Source organism: Notothenia rossii (genome assembly GCF_949606895.1).
Source record: "Notothenia rossii genome assembly, chromosome: 8".
Classification (NCBI taxonomy): domain Eukaryota; kingdom Metazoa; phylum Chordata; class Actinopteri; order Perciformes; family Nototheniidae; genus Notothenia; species Notothenia rossii.
This window is the reverse complement of record NC_136906.1, coordinates 21,550,981-21,578,342: the sequence shown is the minus strand read 5'-3', so window position 1 is coordinate 21,578,342 and position 27,362 is coordinate 21,550,981. Positions and strand designations below refer to the sequence as shown.

Here is a 27,362-nt window from a genome sequence, read left to right as displayed (position 1 = left end):
TATATCCTCTTCGACTGAAAGCATTTGTATGGAAATGTTAATAATACTTTTTCGTTCTCCTCCTCCCAGGTTTCCTCCCCTCTTCACCTCACTGACCCATGAAAGAAGCCATGCCGGTCCTCACAGCAGGAGCGGGTGAGAGGAGTTTGCACAGATGCTCCACACATAATGTCCCGTACTGCTGGAAGCTTGCTGTGGTTCATCTGTTTATGTTAATGAACATGTTGTGTTGTCTTATTCCTCTCCTCTGCAGGGCTTCATGAAACGTTGGCCCTGCTGACCTCTCAGCTGCGGCCCGACGCCAATCACAAAGAGGACATGGTCTTCCTCAAAGACGTCTTCAGTGAGAGGAGCTTGGGGTACCTGATGAAGGTGAGGAAGTGTTAATACTCAGTGCCAAAGTCTGATCTCACAAGTAACATTATTTACATTTAGACATATTATACAGCTTTCTACCATTGTTTTAACATGCACAATTTGAAAATATGCTCAGGAAAAAAGTTTAAGTGGTTTTTGTGGTCCTTTTTAAACTTTGAATTCATTCCTGAAACCCTCCCCTCTAATAGACAGCATGTCATTGTGTTTCAGATCCATGAGAAGTTGAGACAGTATGAGAGACAGAGTCCAACCCCCGTCCTTCACAGTGCCTCATCTCTGGCAGAGGATGTAAGTTCATCATACACACACACACACACACACACACACACACACACACACACACACACACACACACACACACACACACACACACACACACACACACACACACACACGCTAAATTATTTTTCCCCACTTGGGCACAGCAGTCAGTCACAATGAGTTAGCCCCGACAGAGAAAGCAATGTAGGTATCAAAAGTGAATTTTAATGTTCTCAAAGTGCTGACTCATCCCGGTGCCCATCTAATGAAACTCCATATCCTGCTGCTCTCTCGCTCTTACCAGTTATCAGCGGGGAAACTGCTGACCTTAGCCGCTACTTATCTTCCCCTGTGTTCACGTCTGCCGTCGATCCGTCTTCAATTATTCTCCAGTAAACTGCAGTGTGCATTACCAGTATACACATGCACAGGTTCACACCAGGTCACAGCTTATTTGGTTTGTGATTGGCAGGTGACAGAGGAGCTGCAGAGCGGACCAATGAGCACAGAGGAGAAGGAGCTGCTGCACCTGCTGTCCTCACCACATCTCAAGGTAAACACGATTTTATCTTTTGGTCATACAGTAGTATGAAAGTAAGGAGATCTAGCAATAGTGTATATTCATGTGGCCAGATTTCCTATAGACAATAATGTTCCTCTCTGAAGGTGTTTGTAGACATCTGGCTGCAGTCCCTGCTCCTATGCCGCTTAATGTCAGAGCCGTATTCTCAGCACGTCTGTCTTATGTCCCATCAGGCCGTGCTCTCGGTGCATGACACGGTGGCGCAGAAGAACTTTGATCCTGTGCTGCCACCGCTCCCCGATGACTTTGAGGACGAGCTGGATGAAGAGTCGGTGAAGATTGTGAGGCTGGTGAAGAACAAAGAGCCTCTGGTGAGTTACATTACATGTCACTAGTTAGATGCTTTTATCCAAAGTGACTTACATACTCAATACTGTGGGCAATCCCCACAGGAGCAATTTGGGGTGAAGTGTCTTGCCGAACGACATGCTGACTGCAGTGGGGTTTGAACCTGTCCTCCCCTGATCCGAACATCAACGCACTAGTCCACTGCGCCACACACCTCCCCCTGAGCTGTGAAGGTTTAGAGTGGAGAACTGGATGAAAAGGATTATGGGATTCAGACCTTCTGCTTTTTACTGATCATGATGTTGTTTGATCTGTTCCCTAGGGAGCAACCATCAGGCGGGACGAAGCCACTGGGGTGGTGGTCGTGGCTCGGATCATGAGAGGAGGAGCAGCCGACCGAAGTGGTAGATGATGCTTCTTTTCATTTTGTCCCTCTGGGCTTTCTACAAGCTGTGTCTCAACAATAGACTAACTGCACCTTTAGTTCCAAACCTTAGGGCTTAAACAAAGACAAAGGGTAGTTAAATTAAAGTAGTTAAAGTAATTAAATACATTTTACCTCCCTAGTGCTTTAAAAATGTTCCAATAAAACATTCTGCGCAGGGTTAATAACAATTTAATCACCACATTTTGTACTTACAGTTTATGGACGTGTACCCTATGACGAGGTGTCCCTAGTAGATATTGCTTTGTGTTAAGGGGCCACGAGCAGTAACGTTTTAAACCCTTAAAGATGTGCAAATCAAAGGAAATGCAAAAAAGTTTACAGCGTGAAAGTCGGCCAATACGCAGTCTTCATGAAGATGAGCTGCCAAAACACCTCAGGAGGCTCCGGATTTGTCCAGCAGTGTGATGGCATTTTCCTTCTTGCAACCAGTGGAAATCAGTGACACTTTTTCACACAAAATATACTGTATATGTAAGGCAAGGCAAGGCAAATTTATTTATATAGCACCTTTCAACACAAGGCAATTCAAAGTGCTTTACAAAAAATGAAAGACATTAAGAAAATGGCATTTAAAATCAGTCATTAAAAAGAAAAGCTAATAAAATAAACATTAAAAGAAAAAATACATGGATAAAAGTTACAGTGCAGTCTAAGATATGAATAGTTCAATTAAAAGCAGCGACAAAAAGAAAAGTCTTCAGCCTGGATTTAAAAGTAGTAAGAGTTGCAGCGGACTTGCAGGTTTCTGGGAGTTTGTTCCAGATATTTGGAGCATAATAACTGAACGCTGCTTTACCATGTTTAGTTCTGACTCTGGGGACAGAAAGCTGACCAGTCCCTGAAGACCTGAGAGATCTGGATGGTTCATCATTTAGCAGGAGGTCAGATATGTATTTTGGTCCTAAACCATTCAGTGCTTTATAAACAGCAGCAGTATATTGAAATCTATTCATTGACACACAGGAAGCCAGTGTAAAGACTTCAGAACAGGAGTGATGTGATCCACTTTCTTAGTGTTAGTGAGGACTCACGCAGCAGCGTTCTGAATCAGCTGCAGCTTTCTAATATATGTTTTAGTGAGACCTGTGAAGACACCATTACAGTAGTCCAGTCTACTGAAGATAAAAGCATGGACAAGTTTTTCCAAATCCTGCTGTGACATTAGTCTTTTAATCCTAGATATGTTCTTTAGGTGATAGTAGGCTGATTTAGTAACTGTTTTAATGTGACTGTTGAAACTCAGGTCAGACCATGACCATGACTACACCTAGATTTCTGGCTTTATCTGTTGTTTTGAACATTGCAGACTGAAGCTCGGCGCTAACTTTTAAACGTCCTGCCTTGGCTCCAAAAACCATTACCTCAGTTTTATCTTTGTTTAATTGGAGAAAGTTCTGACACATCCAGTCATTGATTTGTTCAATGCACTTACTCAGTGTTTGAATTGGAGCATAGTCTCCTGGTGAAATTGTTACGTAAATGTGTGTGTCATCCGCATAGCTATGGTAACTTATTTTGTTGTTCTTCATTATCTGAGCCAGTGGTAGCATGTAGATGTTAAAGAGAAGGAACAACAAATCAAAACCTGATACAGTAATGAAAGTGAGACCAATGTGAGAGCTACACAGCAGCGGCAGGGATAGTGCCGTTGTTGCTGAAACACAAAACTCTCCACGGGTCCCCGGAGAATCAATCACACTACACAGACTCGGCAAAGATCCTTCCATGGGCGTTACCATGGAAATATTGGAAATCTCAGCAACATAAAGGTCAGTGTTTCCCCTAGGATGTAGTCACAGCAGTCAGCAGCGGTGCTAAGGCACGTGGGCCCAGCATAATGTGAGCGCGGAGCTCGTGGATTTTTTTAGTGTGTGCGCGTGCGAAGTGCGCCCCGCCAATTTGTTTTTATGTGTTTGCCAGCACAAGAAAGGCTCTTGAGGCCTAGTACCAGGGCAGGTTCTAGCCAATTTGCTGCCCTAGGCGAGATTTTATATATGAAGAATAAATGAAACATCCTTACTAAAGACAAATACACTACAAAAACAGAAACTTATTGACATAGGTAATATACGTCAAAATGGCTTGAAATGTATTCAGTATTGTGTATGAACACGTGTGAATTGGGGGGTGGACGTCACATCCTCTAGGGGAGTCCAGGGATATGCCCCCCCGGGACGAGATTTTTTGAACATTTGAAAGTCAAATGCTTCGATCTGGTGCACTTTGCTGCGAGACGAAATGTTTTGGAGACAATGGAAGACTGTGAATTGATCAAGAGATATAGGATAAATCGTGAGGGTATCAAACTTGTTGTGGAATTAGTGCGGGATGCAATAACATCCCCGACTAACAGTAATAACCCGATTAGTCCGGAAATAAAATGTTTGGAAACACTACGATATTTAGCAACAGGGAAAATGCAACTTTGCAATGCCGACGATTTAGGAATATCGCAACCATCAGTCAGCCGTGCCATAAACCAAACCATCAACGCGCTCTCTAGACCACATATCATCCGACAGTTTATCCGGTTTCCTTTGGACAATCAACAACTACACAGGATCAAAGCCAACTTCATGGCAATTGCAGGTATGCCCGGTGTGGTCGGTGCTATTGACGGGACGCACATAAAAATAATTGCGCCATCAAAATATGAGGACGTGTTTGTCAATAGAAAGAAAGTACATTCCATCAACACGCAAATTGTTTTCATTCATCATGATAGGGGGACTTGAACGGAGGTATGGGCTGGGATGGATGGGGTTACACGCTTTGACCAACAGGGGGTTTATGTTCAAATGAAGCCCGATGAAGCCTTGTAGAGATGAACCCAAAGCGAACCAATTGGCTGGAAAGCTTCAAAAGCTTCCCGTCTACACTACAGGCATGAAAAAATCTTGAAGCTGGGCGTGTCTGAAGCTTGGCGATTTTTTGCGAGCAACCAATCACATGAATCTCCCGCCCCCGACATACAAAGCAATAGCAATGTTAAAACGAACTAAACTGGATATAAACTCTCCAAACAGGCGAAAAAACTATCAGTTTCACCCACTGTCTCTGCCACCTCCCTCCATGCCTGGTTCCTCCGGTTTGTATCCCGGTAAATAGTTCCGGTCGTAAAGAACCGGCTGATTTGCTACCGTAATATCTCGTTTGGAATATGAGGAAATGAACTGCGGTCTGGCTCTCCCAGCTTGCACGCGGTTTGATTGGCTGAGCTTGCACTGGCGGGATTTGCATAAACGGAATTTGATTGGCTGATGCCAAGCATCGAGCCTCAAAAGTTGAACATTGTTCAACTTTTGATGCCGATAGATGCTCGTGATGCTTGCAAAGCCATGCCATGCTCCCCACAATGCAGTTCGGCGAAGATTCAAAATCTTCTACGTCACCCCATTCAAGTGAATGGGCGAAGCGTTGAAAGCATTTTTTGATGCCTGTAGTGTAGACGTACCGGGGCGGGGTGGAGAGCAGAGGGCTTTTTGAGTGCGTGTCTGTGTGGGCGCGTGCGTGTGGGTGAGAAAGGCTGCATGTTAGGGAGAGGAAGAGCAGCACGTTGTTGAGCGGTTTGTTGTTTTTGGTTGTTTTGGCGTGGTCCCGGCCCACAGTGACCCTTCCTGTAACCGCAATAAAGCTGTTAAGATTGTATACGCTTCGCTCGTCATTCCGACCTGTCCGGGTGGACGTTACAATACGTCATACAGTTTTTTTGACGGGTATAAATGTTAACGATTAATCGATAATTGATCGTTAACGTCTCACGATGATCGATTAAAGAGATTTCTTAAAATGCCCATCCCTAGTTCGTGTATAACAGGTGATTTGATGGAGAGGGAGCGGCAGTTCAGGAGTGCGAGGGAGATGGATGGTGGAGCAGGGGAGGGGGTACAAAGGTTGTTGAGGTTGGCAGTGCGGTGGATGGGGATGGTGGGGGATAGTCCAGAGTGAGGGGATGGGTGAACCGTCAGGGAGGTGTCGGTTGCGGGGGAGGCCAGCGCCCCGGTGGATGTAGCGGCGTCGGCGGAGGATCCCAGCGGCGCTAGCTGCGGTGGCAGTAGCAGCAGGGAGACGATGGTTGTTGTTGAGGCTGTGGAGGTCAGCAGCAGTGTAGATGAGAGGGCGAGAGGTTGGTGGTGTAGTAGGCTGAAGCAGCGGGAGAGATAGTCCAAGCAGCAGATGAAAGGTAGCAGCAGATGAGAGTAGCCAAGGTAGTGTATTTGCAGTGGTTATTAACTGATTGGCTAGGAGTTGGTAGGCAGTGAGATATGTGAAAGCAGCAGTGGACCAGGTGTTGGAGTGAGTGATGCGTGTGGTGTTGGTTACCCCAGACCGTCCCTGCGGCACCATGTCTGGACCTAGCTACCCAACAGTAGACGAGCTGGAGGGGAGTGGAGGCTCCCCGCAAGAACGCCGGCTGGGCAGCCAGACAGAGTGAGTGTTGTTGTTGTTGATGTACGGCGCACAACAGGTCGGTCCAGGTTGGCACAATCACCATCACAAAACACACAGCGTACTCACCCGAGTCCAGAGCAGCGATCAACACACCCAGAGCCAGGAAAAACAATCCAGTGGTGTAATCAGGTAGTCCAATTGTGACGGGAGCCAGCTGTTAGCTTCGGTGGCTAACGTAGCATACAGACCGGGTAGTCAAGGTGACGGAGTGGAGCCAGCTGTTAGCTTTGATGGCTAACGTAGCATACAGTCCAGTAGTGAGGGAGCCTATGAATGGAAACGGAGCTGGAGAGATGCACAACGGAGTGAAGAGCAGCCTTGGATCGGCGAAAACCAGCATAGAGACCCGTAGACAAAACAAACAAACATCCAGAAACAGTCCGGGGGTAGAAGCGGCAGTCAACAGACAAGACGCCAGCGTTGCTCTAGCACCGGAGGGACAGACGTGACGTGACACGACAGCTCGAGCCGAGATCTTACCGCTAGGAGTGCTCCTAACTCGCGCTAAAACATTTTACGTAGGAGTTTTTTCTTAAAAGTTATTCACAAAGCCGCTGAGACCTACTAACTGCTCTCCTCACAGAAGCCTGACCATAAAACAACCGTTAACAGAACACGTGAACATTAATGCAGGTCGATACAGAATAACAGAAGTGAGAAACTCACTTTTATGTTTATTTAAATGTGCAAATGTTAAACAAAAGAAATATCCCCGACGCCTCCGCGACATTAAAAAAATAAGAGCCAGTGTTCTTAAAACAAACAAAAACAAAATAAATACAATTCCGCCTCTTTTAGACATAAAACATTAACTAACAATAGTATAATGAGAAACTCCTGTGTTTAAATGTGCAAACAATAAACAAAAGAAATGTCGCGGAGGCGTCGGGGATATTAACAAAATAAGAGCCAGTGTTCTCAAACAAAATAAATACAATTCCGCCTATTTTAGACATAAAACATTAACTAACAATAGTATCAGAAACTCACTTCTGTGTTTAAATGTGCAAACAATAAACAAAACAAATGTCGGAGGCGTCGGGGATATTAACAAAATAAGAGCCAGTGTTCTCAAACAAAATAAATACAATTCCGCCTATTTTAGATATAAAACTTTAACTAACAATAGTAAACACAAAACAATAACACGTTATAGGCCTCGGTCTGACTAAAGGCTACGGTGGTTAGGAGGCTATAGCTTACTTAACCTACTGGTTTTTGTTGAGGAAAATTAGCATGTTAACATGCTCGGGGGTGAGACGTGAACGGAGCCGAGTGACGGTCAGTCCAGCGGCTGAAAAGACCCGCTCTGACGGGACCGAGGTGGCGGGGATGCAGAGATAGCGTCTAGCTAATTTAGCCAGCCTGGGAAACTTTCCACCGTTCACTTTCCACCAATCAGTCGGGCTGCACTCCAGAGGTGGGGGTATGTCCCTCAGAAAGTTCTGAGTCTCTGTTTCAATGCCAGTGTCCTGTGGGGTAGATGAGTATTGCTCCCCCAGGAGAAGTGCCATCGCAGAAACGTGCGTAGTGGCAGTGACAGTTGTGGGACTTCCCCGGCATGACAACACCGCCTCCTCTCTCCCAGTCTGTGGGATAGCCGCCTCACCTGCATCAATTGCCTCTCCCAGTTCAACTAGTTTAGCATTAGCAATTAGTCTCTGTGGTGGCGAAAGAAAGCTCAAATGCTTGTGACGGGGATCCAGCATGGATGCAATCATTGGGGCGGATGTCACAAACTTGTCAGACCAAACCTGTATAAATAAATTATAGAAAAATGTCGGATGATCGATAAAAAACGTTTGAAAATATGCCATATCTAAATAAGCAAAGCACATAAGCGACATTTAGCTATGCCTATGTCAGTCTCGTCATCAGCGGCTATTTATTATGAGTGTCATGTCAACTAATTAGTTAGTTTACCTTCATTCTGTTGCTGAGGGAGGACTTCACTTTGGTCTTGAATTCGGTTACTCTGGTCTCGTCTCCTTCTCTCCGCATGAGATGGGTGTTGATGAGGCTGAAGCTTACTGGATAAATGTTTGAGATGGAGACGTCCTTCTCGGCAGACATGGCAGTTGTGACACACTTAAGTGCTGCTAACACAGGCTGTGCGTCCTCCATGAGCCGCCAGTGCTCATCCTTCAGCTCCAGGACCCTGGCATCTTGAAGCTTGGTCAGGGTTCTGTCCGAGAGGACAGCAACAACAGCCCAGCGCTGCTCCACAAGTCGCTCAAACATCTCACAGACTGAGTTCCACCGTGTTTTGCACGATTGAATAAGCCGGTGGGTGGCGAGGCCCATTTGCTCCTGCTTCTCCTTAAGCGCATTGGTTGCCACAGTGCTGTGATTAAAGTGGCTAACGAGTTTACCAGCTGCAGAGATGACCCGATGCAGGTATAGAGCAAACCCGTCATTTATGGCTAATTGGAGAGTATGTGCAAAGCAAGCAACAGACACCCAGCTGACTCTGGTGGGATTGTTGGCAGCCGTAATGTTGGCCGCGTTGTCGTGGACGCAGGCGATAACTCTGGCTTCAAATCCCCACTGCTCTACAGCTTCATTCATCTTCTCAGCGAGAAGGTCGGCAGTATGCCGGCCTGGAAGGCTTTCAGTGAGCAGGACCGCTGAATTCATTTGCCAGTTGTCGCAAATGTAGTGGCATGTGATAGTGATGTAGCTCTCCGCTGTTAAAGCGGTCCAACAGTCTGTTGTTATAGCAACACTAGCTGCTGTGGCTAACTTGTTTAGGAGCTCCTGTTTTCGCTCCTTGTAGTGGGTTTCTATGACCCTGGTGATAGTGCGCCGTGAGGGAATCTGATACGCTGGTTCAAGTAAACTAACCACATCTCTAAATCCTTTCCCCTCGACGACACTTGTGGGGAAGATGTCCACTTCAATCATTTTGGCGATACTTTCTGTGATTTTCTCCGCCCGCTTCGCATCACAGCTCCTCCGGTTTAAAACTGATGTGATGGTGGGCTGAACGGAGGATTCAGTGCCTCTTAACACGCTGGGATGAAGGCTCTTTAAGTGGTACATCATCGGAGTTGTTGTCGTGTTGTACTTGTAAACCGTGTCGCAGTGTATACAGTGAGCGGACTCGTTTTTTATCTCAAAATGGTCCCACACCGGACTTCGTTTCGCGCGCTTCATGTTGTTATCTTTGTGAGTGAGCAGCTCGCAGGAAGTTTTCTCTGCTGTCGCGACTCCTTACGCTATATCGCCCCCTGCTGGTAGGATGTTTTATTACCGATCATCGATAAGAAAAATACGAAATCGACAAAATCCTTAACGATCAATTATCGATCATCGATTAATCATGCCCATCCCTAACACGAACTGCTACTGGACAATAACATTGATCTGCTTCTCCTCTGTGAAACATGGCAACAGCCCCTGGACTTCTACGCTCTCAACCAAGCCACTCCCTCCAACTACAGTTTCACTGCCAGACCCCGCCCCTCCGGGCGCGGGGGTGGTCTCGCTGTTCTCCACAAACAATCCCTACACATCACTGAACTGAACCTCAACCTCCCACCTATCTCATCCTTTGAACACCTTGCTTTCTCCCTCCCCAACTCTATCACTACTGTTCTAATCTCCCGTCCCCCGAAGCCACACCCCTCTTTCCTCTCTGAACTGTCTGAACTACTCACCATTGCATCCTCTCTATCTTCCCACCTCCTACTTACCGGCGACTTCAACATCCACATGGATCAGCCCAATGCCCCCCTGACATCTGACTTCCTCTCCCTCCTTGACTGCTTCCACCTCACCCAACACATTGACTTCCCCACCCATACCAAAGGCCACATTCTGGACTTAGTCTGCTCCTCCTTTCTACCATTATCTAACCCCCAGCCCCTCCCCTTCCCACTCTCTGATCATCTCTGCATCCTCTTCTCCGCCCCTCTACCCTCCCCCCACCAACCCCAAAAAACGCACCATCACCTACCGCAACATCAAGGCAGTCAACCCCCTCACGCTCTCCCAGCTCATATCCTCTGCCTTCCCGCCCGACTCTGCCCCCTCTTCCCCTGACGACTATGCCACCACACTCAACTCAATTCTCTCTGACTCCCTCGACTCTCTGGCCCCCTGGAAAACCTCCTCTGTTTCATTCACCAACCCCGCCCCCTGGTACACCCCGGAACTCCGTACCATGAAACAGACCGGCCGTCAACTTGAAAGATTGTTCAAACGAACCCACCTCACCGTCCACGCCGAAGCCTATAAAGTTCACATCTCCTCCTACCGTGATGCTCTCCAAGCCGCCAAATCTGCCCACTTCTCCACCCTCATCGACAGCACCAACCGGAACCCCCGCGTCCTGTTTTCCACCATCAATAAATTGCTCCAGCCACCTGACATCAATCCACCCTCCTCCCCTGACCTATGCAACTCCTTCCTCCTCGCCTTCAACAACAAAGTTTCACAAATCAACAGCTCCCTAACTGCCATGACCACTATCTCCTCCAACCCCCACGCCCCCCCTCCTCTCCCAGTCCACCCGCCCTTCCCTCCCCTCACTGCCTTCTCTCCTGTTGACTCCTCCCACATCCTAGCCATCATCACCTCATCCAAAACAACCACCTGCTTTCTTGACCCCCTCCCTACGACCCTAACTAAGGCCTGCCTCCCTGTCCTCATCCCCCACCTCACCACCCTCTTCAACCAATCTCTATCCCTTGGTCTTGTTCCCTCCATCTACAAACTTGCCTCCATCACCCCCATCCTCAAAAAGCCCACCCTTGACCCAGCCAACCTCTCCAACTACCGCCCCATCTCCAACCTGCCATTCCTCTCCAAAACACTGGAGCGTATTGTCGCCACCCAGCTCCACACCCACCTCCAGTCCAACAACCTCTATGAACCCCTCCAGTCTGGTTTTCGCCCACTCCACAGCACTGAAACAGCCCTGGTCAAAGTAATCAACGATCTCCTCTCCTCTGCAGACTCCGGTGCCCTCAACATCCTGCTACTACTAGACCTCAGCGCAGCCTTTGACACTGTGAATCACTCAATCCTCCTACAAAGGCTGCGCCAACAGGGTGTTGAGGGCTCCGCTCTCGACTGGCTCACCTCCTACCTCACCGACAGGCAACAATTCATCTCCCTCTCTGGCCACACATCCGCCCTCTCCCCAGTCACACAGGGGGTCCCCCAGGGCTCAGTCCTCGGCCCCCTCCTCTTCATCTGCTATCTTTTCCCCCTTGGTCACATTATTCGCAACCTCAACCTTGATTTCCACTGTTACGCCGATGACACCCAGATCTACATCACCACCAAATCCCCTCACAACCCTCCCCTCACCCATATCGAAACCTGCATCTCTTCAATAAAAACATGGCTGACTCACAATTTCCTTAAACTCAACAGTTATAAAACAGAGCTACTCATCATAGGCACCAGATCAACCCTCAATAAAACAGGACCCATTTCACTCACCATTGAGAATTCGACCATCACCCCCTCCCCCCTGGCACGCAATCTTGGCGTTATCCTGGACCCCACCCTCTCCTTTGACCCCCATGTCAGCTCCATCATCAAGATCTCCTACTTCCACCTCCGCCGCATTGCCAAAATCAAACACTACCTCCCCCCCCGTGCTGCTGAATCCCTCATCCATGCCTTCATCACCTCCCGCCTCGACTATTGCAACGCCCTCCTCACTGGCATCTCCTCCCATTCCCTCCATAGACTCCAAATGGTACAAAACTCTGCTGCCCGCCTCCTCACCCACACCCGGACCCGTGAACACATCACTCCCGTTCTCCGCTCTCTTCACTGGCTCCCCATCAAACAACGCATCATCTTCAAAACACTCCTCCTCACCTATAAAGCCCTTCACCACCTAGCCCCCCCCTACCTCTCTGACCTCCTCATCCCCTACAACCCCCCCCGAGTCCTCCGATCCTCCTCCACTCTCTCCCTCACAGTACCACCATCAAGACTCAAAACATTTGGCAACAGAGCATTCTCCAGATCAGCACCCCGCCTCTGGAACTCCCTCCCCCAATCTGTCCGCCACTCTCCCACACTGTCTACCTTCAAAACCCAGCTGAAAACATACCTCTTCTCCCAAGCCTTCAACTTACCCTACCCCCCAACCCACTGACTTCACTCACACCCCACGCTGTATCTCTTATTCACCCCACGCTGCATCTCTTATTCATACATTCATCAACTTTTTCTTTCCTCTTTTCCATTATGTTGTCTTTTGCTCGTTGTCCTATGCTTGCTTCCCCCCTGTGTTGTCCTTTGCCTGTTCATGTAATGTTCATGTTCAATTTTCTTGTCCAATATGTTGTCTTCTGCCTGTTCACCCCCTTTCTGTACTTTTAATTTTTTTTTGTAAGCGACTTTGGGTTATTGAAAAGCGCTATATAAATAAAAGTTATTATTATTATTATTATTAAGATAAAATGCTTTGTGAATACGGCCCCTGATCTAGGGGGTACAACTCTAAAAATGAAAAAGATCGGTTTACATTTGAATAATCAATAAGTATGTGAACATAACCAATAACCTACCATAGCCAATAACAAATAAATGTAACTTATTTTATTTTTGTTGTTCATTCATATCTTATTTTACCTAGTTAACATTGATTTATTTATGCATATTTTTGAATCTCTCCAACTTTAAACGATATTTTTGGTTTACTGTCCTATACTATACATTGGAATGATTTCAAACCTGTTTTTATTTATCCTAATAATTATAAAGGAGTGCCTTGGAAATATGTGTTTACATAATTTGTGGTCAAAACGTTTGAGACCCACAGAGATAACTTAGACTGAAATTAACTTATCTAAACACTCAGAGAGTCCTTTACCTCACTGAGCCTCTCAGTCTGACAGGAGATCTCTCCTCCACCCTGGTTGTAGAAACATCTACTTCTTATATCCGTTAGCGCAGCTAGCACCAGATTCTAATAACAACAGCGCCGGTACCGGTGCGCCCTCTCTCTCTCTCTCACTCGCTCGCTCTCTCGCTTCCATGTTTGCACTTTGGCTGTGAGCTGCGGGCGCCTGATAAGCCAACATCCCCCACTTTCATCACTTACAGCGCCCATTGTACAGGGCAAATGAAATGTGTAACCGGGATGAAAATGGTGTTACGTTTACTTAATTATGAATGTTGTTACATCAAGGCCGAAAATTAGGATGAGCGCCAACGGTCAAACATTTTCTGACAGGCGCCCCCTTGCAGCGGTGCGCATATTTCAGCAGCGGCGCTGCGCCGCCACTATTTGTATATAGGGGAAACACTGAAGGTGTATGTTTGGCATTGGAAACGGAAATATGCATAATGGACAACTGAACCAATCAGTGTTTGCATACATTTATGTCTTCCTCTGTATTCTTGCTGCGTCAAGTGATGGGAACAGCTCTTGTCAGTGTGGAGACAGAAGCTGGAGAGTGATTTCAGAATCAGCCCTCAGGTCTCTTTGTAAATGAAAACTATATTTGAGTTTGATTGTACAATAGTGTGTCTTCTATGTTCTTCTCTGTCCTGAGGGGAAAGCGTATTGATCTGACTTCACTCAGCCTTTGATTTCATTGTTGTTGCTGAACTAAATAGACCACAGCTGATGATAGACGCGGCTCGTATCTGCGGATCTGACAACGATTTTTAGATACGAGTGATAAACCCCAAAGACCCAGGGAAGACTCTTCTGTTGTCATTGATGTGTCTGTCTGTGCAGTCTGTCTTCATGCGGTCCCTCGTCCTCACAGGGTTGGTGCATGTAGGAGATGAACTCAGGGAGGTCAACGGAGTCTCTGTCATCCAGAAGAGGCCCGATGAGATCAGTCAGCTGCTGGTAAGGCCCAACGTTCTGATGTAGATTTTAAGAAAGGCTGCTGTAGATTGGCAACATAAAATATAATGAAACAATTATTTTCAATTAAAACTGGGCACTTAAACCCATTTTATCTTCAAAAGATAACAATACTGGTACTTATCTTTATTATAATCAATGTTATCTGTATTACCTGTATTATTATTATGTATTATATATGGGACAGAATCAAATCAGCATGCATAAAAACAATTAAAATCAGGACTTTTGGAATTCAAAGTAGTTGTTTTCAAGATATTTCTGGTGTATTTAATGCCATTAACATTGGATCACCATACCATAACTATTAGTGTTCAATGTAATACTTTTGCCAATCGTGACAGCCCTATTTTAAACCCAAAAATAAATCTTCAAAAAAACACTTTTTACACAAGTTCTATACTTTCAAATATTAAAAAACTATATTATTATTATGTCATTGTAATCAGAAATGTCTAGTATATATAAGTAGGCTGAACTAAAAAATGCTCTGCCCATGTTTTGTTTATTTGTAAACAAGTTATTTGTCCCAGAAGGAAGCACAGGTAAATACTATACAGAATAACTATAAACTAAAAAGACCTTAAGACTCGATTAAAGTGAATCCTCACCTAAAATGTTCCGATCATCTTTTATTTATTTATAAACAGGGTGCACTGTTAGTCCATTAACATTCTAATCCACCTCAGGGAGCCTTTTAAGTGAAGTATACTTAGTGTCTGTCTTTAATCCCAGGCTTCAGTCACACCCTCCTCTACTTCCTCTGTCTATTTGTGATCTAGTCCCAGTCCCAGGGCTCCATCACTCTAAAGATAATCCCCGCCATTAAAGAAGAGGACCGCCTGAAGGAGAGCAAGGTGAGAGGAAGAGTGACCGAGCATGCTCTGTGAAGCTGCAGCTGAAAGGAAACAGTTTGAATGGGGAAAATGTACTGTAATCTGATATTTTATAACATTTCTTCAGTGGCACTACAGATACATAATTTTAAAGTATTTTTATACAAATACATATATTTTCTAAACTCTTAATGTCAATGCAGGCCTCCAAAGAAATGTTCAGAGGGTTCAAATCACATTTAACGGTCTCCTTTCATGCAAAAATGTGTATGTCTTTTATACACAATTATGTGTCCCCGGTGTGTAAGGGCACTCACAAAGTGTCAGAAAACAAAAAATGTACATAATATCGTAAATATGGGCTTGCCCACGGCCCTATCAGAAATGTTGCTATCAGAAACAATGCCCGACGTGTTTTAGAAGTAATACCGTCTTTGTTTACATTAACAAGCATCGCTAACACTCAGAGCTAACCTGTACTGGAGAGTATGTGTAAAGAAGCAGGAAATAAAAAGTACTCACCCACCTTGTGGTAAACCCGCAAGAGAAAATGATTTAAGCTCCATACTGTTTCAGAAATAATCCTTGATGTGGTTTGGAACATGATATGGCGTTTAATCACAGGGCTGAAATAGAGGGATATGAGGCAGGGCTAGAATGGGTGATCTGTTTGGTATTTTGAGTAAAACACTTCATAGACATGTTTTTTTATATATTTGTATATATCTGAGACCTATAATATATGCCTAAAAATAGTATACTATGAGACCTTTAAGCAATTAATCAGGTTAAAAGCTTTATTCATTTTTAATTACCTAAATAAAAGAATCATCTGAACTTGGTGCTTCATGTTTTTGATTACAGGTGTATATGAGAGCGTTGTTTGACTACATCCCTTTGGAAGACAAAGCAACGCCTTGCCAAGAAGCAGGACTTCCCTTCAAGCGGGGGGACATCCTGCAGGTGGTGACCCAGGACGACCACACGTGGTGGCAGGCCAAGCGTGTGGGAGACAGCAACCTGCGGGCTGGGCTCATCCCCTCCAAACTGTTCCAGGAGAGGTGAGGGCGGGGTGTCACATCATGTGTCCCAACGACCTGTGGTGTGAATAGATAAGTGCCAGGACCCCACACTGTGCTGGTATTTATGTTATGTAATCTGTCAGATCCACATTCATGTGTTCCACTTTGAAGGGTCAACCATGATTACATGGAGCATCAAAGCAGTCGGGAAAAAAAATTAATCAAATCGCTTCCTTGAATAGGCGCGTGCTGATACTGTTAGTGTCATAATCCGTCAGAAAGATGATCTCAGCTGGCTGGGATATCCCTGCCAAACACTGCAGCGTCTGTTGGAGCAATAACAACAGCTTAAACACAGAAAAGACACAGGTCAGAGAGCTATCCAGGCTCTGATAAGCGTATATGGGTGTTTGGTTGTTTAAATAGATGTTGAACAAGTGTGATTGAGAAAAATGTCTTTAAATGTTTCAGCTTGATTGAACAAAAATAGCATATGCTCGGGTCTGCTTACTGACATTATGTCATCATTGATAAATTACGGAACAGGCCTAACCGAAACAATGCTTCAGCTTGAAGTGAAGTATAAAATGATCTCCTCGAAGTCAAAGCGAAGTAAAACAAAACCAGTGTATAGACAACAAAAACACCTGGACGAGACATAGAGACGTAAAAAGACCACTGAGACCCAAAAACACAACAAGGAGACAGAAAACTAACAAAGCCACAAAGTGGAGTAATAAGGACCACACATAGATGGCTAGGACCCAAAAGACACAAAATAATCACATAGATGAAAAAAGAAGGCAGAATCTGTTTTGTGTTCCTCTCAGTTTGGGTCCTTCCTCTTATGGAGGATGGACAGTGGGTCTTTACCATGTTTGTGCCCAGGGGCTCTCATGATCTGTTCATTTCTGTTGTATTTTCCTCTTTCATGTTGAAATCTTTTGTTCCGACTTTCTAACATTCCCTCCCCATCTTTTGCTTGCTGATGACTCTCTTCCTGCCTCCATCCTCTCTGGCTCTCTGTTCTGCCGCACATTTCTCCAGGCGACTGGCCTACAGGATGAAAATGGGCACACTCCCGAATCCAAAATCCCCTAAAAAGCCTGCCTGTAAGTTTCTGCTTCTCAGGATTCAACTGCATCTTCAGCATTATTTCATCAACACAGTAGTGTAATACCTGCAGCCTCTCTCTCCTCTCCTCTCCTCATGTACTTGGCCACTGTCATCATGGGACAATGATATCTCCGCTGGATAAATGCAGCAATGTCTTCATTGACATGTATTGACCTTTTCTGTTGGTAATTGGCATACTCAGAGGCATTAGTATTCATTGACCGTCTTCTCCATATTGCTATGTAGACAACGTTTTTGAAAGGGATGCGAATAAGATGGAGGGGCACGGAGACGGAGGGACAGATCACACACAGTTATGAATTCATCTCTTTCATGTTCGTCCATCTGGCCAGCGAGCAGCTTAAGTCGATCCAGACAAATCAAATCAAGTTTTATTGATAAAACACATTTAAAAGTGATTTTTGGTCGAGCCAAAGTGCTGTACATGTAATAAAAACACATTAATACAATCACAATAAAAGACAATAATCTAGACAGCGTTAGGCATCACGCCCAGCGGGAAATAAAGCCTCAACAATACATAACGCTCTCACTTTATGGGCATGTTAACCGCCAGGTGAGTGGGTAATATGAGTGGTGGCTCTTCGTGGCGTGTAAGCTGCCAACGATCCGATTAGCTCTGAGCCAAGAGAAGAGAACAATAGCTTAGTGTGTTAGCTAGCTCTGCTACGCCACGCTACAGCGAGCCTGGGGGACTCTTCTCTCTCGGCCTCCCTCATGCTCCTCCAGCTCCCTGATTCATTCCCTTAAATCCCTGAGGGGGGCCCTTTAAATGTGACCCCCCCCCCCCCTCTCCCCCTCTCCCCCCATTTCTGTCGTCATACGCAATGACAATAAATCTCTTCGATAGTAAAAAATCCTCATTTCATAAATATCCAAATTCTCATTCTTCCATCTGCTACCTTCAGCTTTACCTTCTCTAATGTGTCACACTTTGTGTCTCTTTGTTGCTAACTCTACCAGATGAGCAAGGATGTGATAAAGGTGGGTAACTGTGCAGCAACACATATGATTGGATGAGAACACAAAGACACATTTTAACACAAAACACTCAAAAGGAAATGTTCATAGAAGCATCAAAGCCTCAATGTGTGTGTTTGTGTGTAGATAACTTGCATGTGTGTTAGTAAGGGGTCCATTTGGGAAGTACTTAGCTTCCAGCTTAATTCCTCCCCTCCTGCTGTTAGTGCACCAGACTAGAATATAGAATAGACGTTCTTGCCTAGTGTGCGTATACGTGAGTGTGCGTGTGTGTGCGTGTGTGTGTGTGTGTGTGTGTGTGTGTGTGTGTGTCGCACCAGGTGATGTGCAGGCAGAAAAGCATCCCAGGAGCCTATAGCCCAACCAAGCAGAGGTTGTTAAAGATAACAATAGCTCCTCTTTTCCTTTGCGTCATTCTCTGTCCCTATTATCTTTTGTTCTGTTTTCCTCCTCGTCTTTATTTGATCTGCTGCAGTCCCAATCTGCTGTTTACAACGTTCTTCTGTGTTTCTCATTCTCTTAAAACAATGCATATTGTCCTACATAAAATGAGTTGAAACGACAGAATTCAGACAACAAGTAGTGTTTTTCCTATGTGAGACTGTTTGTACGTCAGCTGTGAATCTTTGGGAGGCGAGGTTTATTTACATGTGTGTGTGTTTGGGGGTCACAGCGACTCGGCTCACACACAGCTGGCTGCTTCCAGATGATGGAAAGCCAACTTTTTCCTCCTCTCCTCTCCTCTCCTCTCCTCTCCTCTGGTATTTTTCTTCCTCCCTTATTAGTTAGTGGCCGTTGCCTCAAACGACGTTCCTTCATTGCCTCTTGGCTGCCCGTCGCCCCTCGCCTCCTGCTGTCTGCCTGCTTGCTGCCTCTCTGCCCCGCCTGCCCTACCCAGCGCCTCCATGGCCCGCTCCCCTCTTTAACTCTTCCACCTCCCCCCTACTCCTTAACTCTTCCAGGTCTCTTACCCTGTGCTTACCCCCTCTTTTCCCTGCTTGCCTCCCTACAGAGGACTGTGACTGTGAGGGCTATTTCAATGGACAGTACATAGGTGAGAGCGTGCACATCTTTCTCCACCTCCTTCTCCCTGACAGCTCTTTGCCTGCTGCAGCCTGGCTGTGCGCTGGTTCCTTGGGTGCTTCTGGGCCGGGGGGGTTAACACCACTGCTTGTGTAGGGTTGACCTGTCTGGGGCCGGGGGTTGAGGGATAAGAGGAAGTTGTGAAGGTTTTAAAGGTTCAAGAGACAGGTTCGAAGACAATGCAAGAGAAGGAGGATGGATGAGAAAATGAATATCTCAATTTCTTTTGGCAGAGGAAAGACTCTAAAGCAACACATCTGCCTCTTAAGTGGCTGCATCAATAGCATAAACAGATGGTTCAGGGACACCTCAAAGTGTTAAAGCAATCAAAATTAGACTGTCACATTTATAAATAAGTGATTTCTTTTCATAATTTTGCGCTGGTGTGCTACTTGTAGGGTAAAATGACGGTGTTCAATAGATACACTTACCTAACACCTAGTAGAATAAAAAGTGTTTTTGTAAGGCCCCACATAGAATATGAATACATGAAAATATACTAAGGTTGTGACAGACCTGTTTTAAAAAAACACGCCTTTAGGACCAAATAACAGTTCTTTACAGAACACTTTCTTGTACAATAATCCACTTTATCCTCAACCCCTCTCTTGCCTTCAACTGGCCGTCCCTCCCTCAACCTTCTTCAGACCCCCATTTACTCCCCCACATCCTGTGAGCTGCTGGAATGGTGATGAGCACAAGGAGCGATATAAACACACCTCTCAGCACCTTCTCCCAAACAAAATACATTATTAAAACGGTATGTGTGCTTCCTATCATGCACTCTGCTTGGAGCTGTAAATCCCTTAAACCCTCCCCTTCATCCCTCCGCCCACCCCCCTCCACCTGGCAGTGTTTGGAACCTCCCCTTCCCTCCCGCCCTGCATCAAACTAACCGACCCTGCTAACCCCCCCACCCCCCCTCCCACACACACAAGGGCCCTGCTGCGTTGGACGCATTTCACACTCAACCTGGCACGTTTGCTGCTCGTTCACCCTGTGTGGAGCTGTGAGGCTGGGTTGTGTGATGCTCTAACGCCAGTTATAGTCTCTCCTAAGTGTAAAGCAGTGGCGCCCTCCTGTGGCCAGGTGTTTTCCTGGGAATTTTATTCAGGTACAGTGCCCGGCTCATTCCCTCCTCAGGTACACACCACTGGTGGGGAAAACAGACAGTACTGGCCATGGGAGACCCTGATTGGTCACTTTCTGCTCTGACGCAGTGTTTCTCAGGGCCAGGCTGTCCTGTCTGTCCTGCCTCAGCACTGTAGCCTCGCTCAGAGCAGCATGCCTTGTTTGGAACATTATGTTGGACAATGATGTCTATTCGGGGTCACTGAGATCAGACTTGAACCGCTGTAATGGTGTTTATACTGTATGCCTTTTGTAAAATGAATTTAAAGGAATACTTAACCCACAAAATGACCATTTGTATATCAAATACTCACCTGTGGTACCTTGGAATAATGGAAGCAACGCTTAGTTCTTTCGCATATCTTATTTTTTGGCTTGTGTAACCATTAGCCAATAACCAACCAAGGTAACACCCTAGCAGCTTCACCTAATGCATTTACTATCGGCTGCATGTAATCCAATTTGAAGCATGAATAATGGCTCTGAGTTCAGCTCATATCTCACACTATCAAGTATTTACACTGCAAATAAGAGTGAGCTATTTTTATCCCTCTGCACTATTTACAAAGGTCTTTTTAATGCATGATGTCACAATAGATTGGCCTTGAATTTGTTGTAAATATTGATTTAGCATTTGCCTGTTGCACTTAACTCATAACATTTTTCTAAGCTTTAAGATGTATGCACCATGGCAGTGAAGTTGTGTACCGATGTTATCTAATCATGTGTAAATAGTAAACCTGACAAAATATTTGTTTTTTCTTTCTGTTCCTTCTTTCCCTCCCTTTCCCGGCTTCCCTGCAGCTGGTTTACGGAGGAGTTTCCGGCTGAGTCGTAAGGACAGGCAAGATTCCTCCGGAGAGGGCTCTGATTTTGGGGACAGCGACTACACGACTTATGAAGAGGTTTCCCGCTACCAGCAGAGGCCCAATGAGAGGCCCCGTCTGGTGGTCCTGATCGGTGAGACCCTGAGGCACACATGTCCTGTTGTAACAGCAGGGACCTCTAGTGGACAAAAGCGTGTGTTACAGCATACTGATGACCTAGTTGTTGGAGCTTTTTTAACAACATAATCCATGTCAAATCAATGTTTTGTTTATTTTCTTTCCTTTCGACACACAATCTTGCAAAGGATCCCTTGGAGCACGAATCAATGAACTCAAACAGCGGGTGATTGCTGAAAACCCACATCGTTTTGCAGTGGCTGTACCACGTGAGTTATACACAAACTTAATGATCAATTAACCCATAGTATAATGAATGATATGACAACATGCATACACATTAAAGATCCATGTCGTCCGTTTATTCAAAGAAAACTGAGAAAATAGTCAACATACGGCGTAATACTTGTATCATGCAGAGATCACCATGCGGTTTCTTTGCGGTGGAACATTATTTGCCCTTCCACTCATAGTGAGACACACCTATAAGTAATGTCACTATAATTCATCATCAACATCAATCATAACAATAATAAATATAAACACAGGCAAATCCATTACATCCTCTGCATAGTAAAATAAAACTTACAAAACATTAATAATATTTCATTATAAATATAAATAAGGTAAATATGCAAAATGGCTTCAACAATAAACATTCAAGTAAATTCCTTTTTGTGTTCCGACAGATACCACCAGGCCCAAGAAGCCTCATGAGAAGGAGGGTGTGGAGTACCACTTCGTCACCAAACAGCAGTTCGATGCAGATGCTTTAAACAACAAGTACGTTTACAACGATACTTTGTGTATCGTATACTTAAACGTAGAACATTGTTGATGTAAAATGAAACCTTTAAGAAATACTGAATTTAACCTAGAACTAAGCAAAGAAACTGCTAAAAATAATGTGTTAAAAATATATTTCAGTTTTGTTTTTTAAGCTATCAGCACCATAAAAAAGGGACACGGATTTCTGTCAACTCGTGTGACATTGAAACAGAGGACTTGAACAACTTAATTTCTAGGATACTACTAAGTATTTTGTAAACATAAATGTAAGAAATTATTTCTGGCCTGAAAAAAATAAACCTTAAACCTGCTTAGTATATGAAAGTTTCATAATTTATGCGTAAACATATACGATTGGTTCCCTGCTGATGTAAATGTTTGTTGTTTCTCCACAGGTTCATAGAGCATGGGGAATACAAGGAGAACCAGTATGGCACCAGTATAGAGGCTATCCGCTCTGTGCAGGCCAAGAATAAAATGTGTGTGGTGGACGTTCAGCCTGAGGTGAGGGTCATGCTGCAACAGCTGATCACTTCGTATGTAATCTTCATCCACATGTATCATGTCATGTCCTGCGCTACAGATCCTGCAGGCAGCAGCAGTTTGCAGAATGCAGGCAGTCACATCAGATCTGTGTGAAGTGTGTGAGGTTTCTCTGTTGACCCTCTCCTATCATGTCTGATCTGTGTCCGTTCTGTGCTCTATTGTATGCAAATCCTCCATCCCCCCAGGCCCTGAAGAGGCTGCGGACAGCAGAATTCAAGCCCTATGTAATATTTGTCAAACCTCGTGTTCCGGAGAGCAGACGTCGCCGCAGCGCTGCCACTTCACCAGGAGGGGGGGAGCGCGGCCGCGTAACAGTGAGTCCTGCAATGTCTCTCTGAAGAACTGTGTCCCCATTCAGTGGCTCAGAACGATAGCATATATTTTACACCAGTATGTATTGTGTACTTTTTAATGCAACAACAATTATATTTAGATTCAGATTCATTAGCCAAGAGTGTGACTCCTACTGTAACATTGCTGTAATGTAAATGTCCCAACTGTATTTAAAGGAGCTATAATTAGCACAACCTTAAACATCTACAACATTAAAATGCAATATGCACAGCACTGATAATAATGCGAAACACATCATAAATACTGTAACAGTTAACCTTTGAAAGGAACCTATTGGAGGGTCTAAAGCAAGGGTGTCAAACTCAATTTCATTGCGTGCCACATTAGCATTAAGGTTGCACACTAAGGGCCAGTTGTAACTTTAAGACTATATAAATATATAATATATAAATAATGTAATATGTTACATTTTTGCCTCTGCATTGGATTATAATCAGATAGGGTAATAACTTCATAATTAACTACGTCTGAAAGCAGAAGTCTAGGGAAAATAATTGCAAGTCTCTTTAGTGTGCATGTCACAAAATGAGATGCATTGTGGGACATGTATTAAATGGGCAACATGCTTCTGTAAAGCGGCATGTAACCGTATAATAAACATACTATATTCTTTCATAGCTCTTGCGGGCTGCATAAAATGAATTCGCAGGCTGGATTTGCCCGGGGGCCTTAAGTTTGAGACCCCTAAAGGATCTAATTACATTATTTTTGCCACCGGCTGTAACGACCAGCTTTTACCTTGTTTTTCTGCAACAGGATGAAGACCTCCAAGAGATGCGTCAGTCTGCCATTCAGATTGATCAGCAGTATGGACAACTGGTGGACCGGGTCCTGATCAAGGAGGACTCAGCCAGTGCCTGTGCAGAACTGAGAGGTATCTTGGAGAGGCTGGAGCGAGAGTCCTTCTGGGTGCCTATCAGCTGGGTGCGGACCTAAACCTAACTTCCAGAAGAACTTCACAGCCACACCAACCAAATCCTGCACCAGTCCTCTCTTAATGAGCCGATACCCCTCCCATAAAGACCTGCTCCCCTGCCTCGGGGGGCGTTGAACTCTGACTGATGCAGGATCAGCCACAAACTAATGCACAATAAGGAGAGGATGAGTCGGAGGAATACCTCGTTGTCTGGGGTTCTGCAGCAGAAGATAGCTCTCGTTGCCCAGAAATCACAGTCTGACTGTCACTTCAAGTCATATTTATTATTTTAAAATGATTGATCTACTTCAAAGACAAGGGAAAGCAAGTTTGTAGTTATAGAAGTGTTTTAATTCCCCACGCTGTCACGGAGAGTGGCAGGTTTGGGGTCCCACTCAGAGGATTGCTCAGTCAGTCAGCTTTATTGTGACTCTTGTTGGAGTACCTTTAGTAGCATGTTTTTTTTAGGTTTATTCAACTCAATTCATCACAGAATGCTTCCTCTTAATTCTTACTTGTCATGTATCCTGTACAGTATTATATACAACGAAACATTCAGAAAAACAGGAGAAAATGATATATAAAGTTAAGTTAATGTAATTTTAAACTACTGTGTTTTTTCGCTGAATATAATTTCCACACATGGACGGAAACACAATATTATCCAAATGGCATGTGAGAATTTCATTTTCTACAGAGCAGTTTGTTTATGGGAAACGCATGAAAGCGGATTCCTCAGTCTCAGATGTAAATATTGTAAATGTGACCTCCTCGTGTGCCATCGAAAGATGTCGTAGCACTTCAATGCAACCTGTTTACCTTTGATCCCTGGGAACCCACATCCGTTTGTGTGTAGAATAATGCTGTGCACAAAGTGTGTGTGGATGTCACATTCACTTCCTGTTTTCAAAAACAAAAAAGCGAGGATGACATGATATCCATGGATTGCAAATCCTTTATCTTTATCAGCAGATACTTTAATTAAATCCTAATTTAATTCAATTATCAAGCAAACATGCCAAACCTTATGTGATCACTGTTTTTCAAGAGACACAGTTTAATAACTAATGACCCAGGAACAGATTAAAGGCCTGGCTTTGAGATGACATACAATATACATGGGATGTCATTATTAATTAACAGTGGCTAGTAGAAAGTTATTTCACCTGCTAGTCTCTTCCTAGCACATTTACACATTTGTTGTTCTGTGTAAAAATGTGTTCAAAAGTAGCCTGTGTTATTATACCTAAGCCAAATCAAATGTTTTTTTTTCAGATTTATTATATTTGGTACAAAATGTTCACTTTTTGTTACTATCCCTTCGATGCAGCTCAGCAATGGACAAGAGGAAAGTTAACTGAATCTCTTCTCTGTTGAAGCCTTTTTGTGTCAGCTGAACTTCAAATGTTATAATTTCACAGAACAAGGATCTTGTCCCTTTGCAATTATTTCTGAAATGACTTTAGGTGAGGATATTTACAGTCCGCAGGGAGAGGGGAGACGATTACGAAGAACATTAGCTCCTTTCAAGTACATATCAACATGTGCGTATCATATCAAAGTAGACTTGTAAGAATGTAAGTCTACTTCATTGGGTTTATTGACACAAAACCGATGATCTATGTGGCTTGACTAAAGGATGGAATAACGATTCTACACTGACATTTCTATTGTTTGTGTGGTTAAAATGAAGCAGCTTCTTGATGCTTTTTTTTGTTGAAAGATGCCATGTTCTCTTGATGTCTTCATGTTCTGGACAAACCCAACATTTTGAGTTTATAACATGAACTGTACAAAGTGCCATAATTAAAGCTAGCTGAGTCAAATAATTGGTGTGTGTGTGTCCTTACAAAACCTAATGTTTTGTTAGCATCGAAATCTTTTTTTATTATATTTTTGACGTACTAAACTATTCTTTTTGTTCATGATATTTTCGACAAATTATACTATTTTGTCACAACATCTAATTATATGACGTTTTCCATGATATTTTCATCATACTTTAGTATTTAATTTCGGACATTCTATAATATGATTATAAAGTCAGTCCAAATCCACATGCTGGACAAGAAGGAAACACCTCTTTTATTTTGAGTTTTTGATTAATCTCTTGTAGCAAATAATTGGAACCAACGGAGACAGGAGAGCTTCGATCTGATTTTAGACCCTGACATTCATTGGAAGTTACGGCTTGTTACACAACCTTTGCCCAACCAGCTCTGAGATGATGTACCCCAAATTGTTCCTTTAACCAAAAGAAAGCCAGTAATCCAACATTCCATCAGTAATGCATATCAGTTACGTTTCTTACAGAGAAGCAGGCCCCATAGGTCAGCGATCAGATAAGATTGACATTCTGACTCATTGCATATCATTACCTGAAGAAGAGACTGTTTCCAATCAATCAATCAATGTTTATTTATATAGCCCAATATACATATACATACAAATACATTTGTCTCAGTGGACTTCACAGTTTGTACAGAATATCAGTATGACAATATGACACCCTCTTTCCTTAGACCCTCACATCGTACAAGGAAAGACTTCCAGAGAAAACCCACAGTTTAAAGGGGAACATGGGAGAAACCTCATGGAGAGCAACAGAGGAGGGATCCCTCTCCCAGGACGGACAGACGTGCAATAGATGCCGTGTGTAAATTCCAATCTTGTTTATTGTATATTCAGAAGTAAAGAGGTTTTCTCATAACACAGAATGTGTTATGAGAAAACGAATATGAAGAGAGTTTAAGGAAAAAGGCACCAGTTCATCTCCTACACTAGGCTGCTCAAGATCTAAGGCCAAACTCTGCTGCCTGTGCATACAGAGAAACATGAACTGAGGCAAGGACACCAGAGGAGAATCAATAGAAGGACACTAAGATAAATGTGTTTTTTCCATATTTTATGAAGATTTAAAATGTTGTATTGAAAAATCTTGTTATTTAATATAATTATAATTAATATAGACTTAATTTTTCTTACACATATTTGGTTATGCAGAATAAGAACATCTGTTTAGGAATTCGATTTCCTCACGGACAAAGCAAACACAATTACAAAACAAAGCAGAGTGAGATCATCAAGTGAAATATAATAAGCCCTGGGTTTGTTTGGACCTATAATGATTAACAGTTCATTATAATAGTTTTCAATTGAGCTTGGAGTCTATCGGCCCGCCATTCATGAAGTGTTTGAGACGATCTATTTGAAACGTATTTAAAAATAACAGAAGTTTAAGATGTCAACATTGTTTAGTAAGTGAAAGTAGTGATAGAGTATGTTTGAGGCAAGGATAGTAGAAAATAATATAAAAGATGAACATGGCCTTGGAGGCAGCTATAATGAGGATGATTCATTGAGC

The 27,362-nt window shown here is 44.0% G+C and overlaps 1 protein-coding gene across 2 annotated transcripts; it reads left to right on the top strand.

Moving 5' to 3' along the window:
* Window positions 1-25,821, top strand: mpp3a (MAGUK p55 scaffold protein 3a). Of its 2 annotated transcripts, XM_079644587.1 has the most exons (18): window positions 1-135; window positions 254-372; window positions 589-666; window positions 1,112-1,192; window positions 1,396-1,533; window positions 1,833-1,914; window positions 14,156-14,241; window positions 15,042-15,116; window positions 15,960-16,156; window positions 17,165-17,229; window positions 18,218-18,238; window positions 19,248-19,289; window positions 21,254-21,409; window positions 21,582-21,662; window positions 22,083-22,176; window positions 22,578-22,686; window positions 22,914-23,042; window positions 23,839-25,821. In XM_079644587.1, exons 1-18 carry the CDS (start codon window positions 99-101, stop codon window positions 24,016-24,018), a joined length of 1,770 nt encoding a protein of 589 aa, XP_079500713.1. In that variant the 5' UTR covers window positions 1-98; the 3' UTR covers window positions 24,019-25,821. The 2 variants fall into 2 exon arrangements, with proteins under 2 accessions (XP_079500713.1, XP_079500714.1); XM_079644588.1 differs by lacking the exon at window positions 19,248-19,289.
* The last annotated feature ends 1,541 nt before the right edge of the window (window positions 25,822-27,362 follow it).

Excerpts from the sequence above, each read along its gene's own strand:
- mpp3a (XM_079644587.1), top strand. The coding sequence starts at position 99 with ATGAAAGAAGCCATGCCGGTCCTCACAGCAGGAGCGG. Across the intron at positions 373-588 it reads GCTTGGGGTACCTGATGAAG|ATCCATGAGAAGTTGAGACA; the intron begins GTGAGGAAGTGT and ends ATTGTGTTTCAG. Across the intron at positions 16,157-17,164 it reads TCCAAACTGTTCCAGGAGAG|GCGACTGGCCTACAGGATGA; the intron begins GTGAGGGCGGGG and ends ACATTTCTCCAG.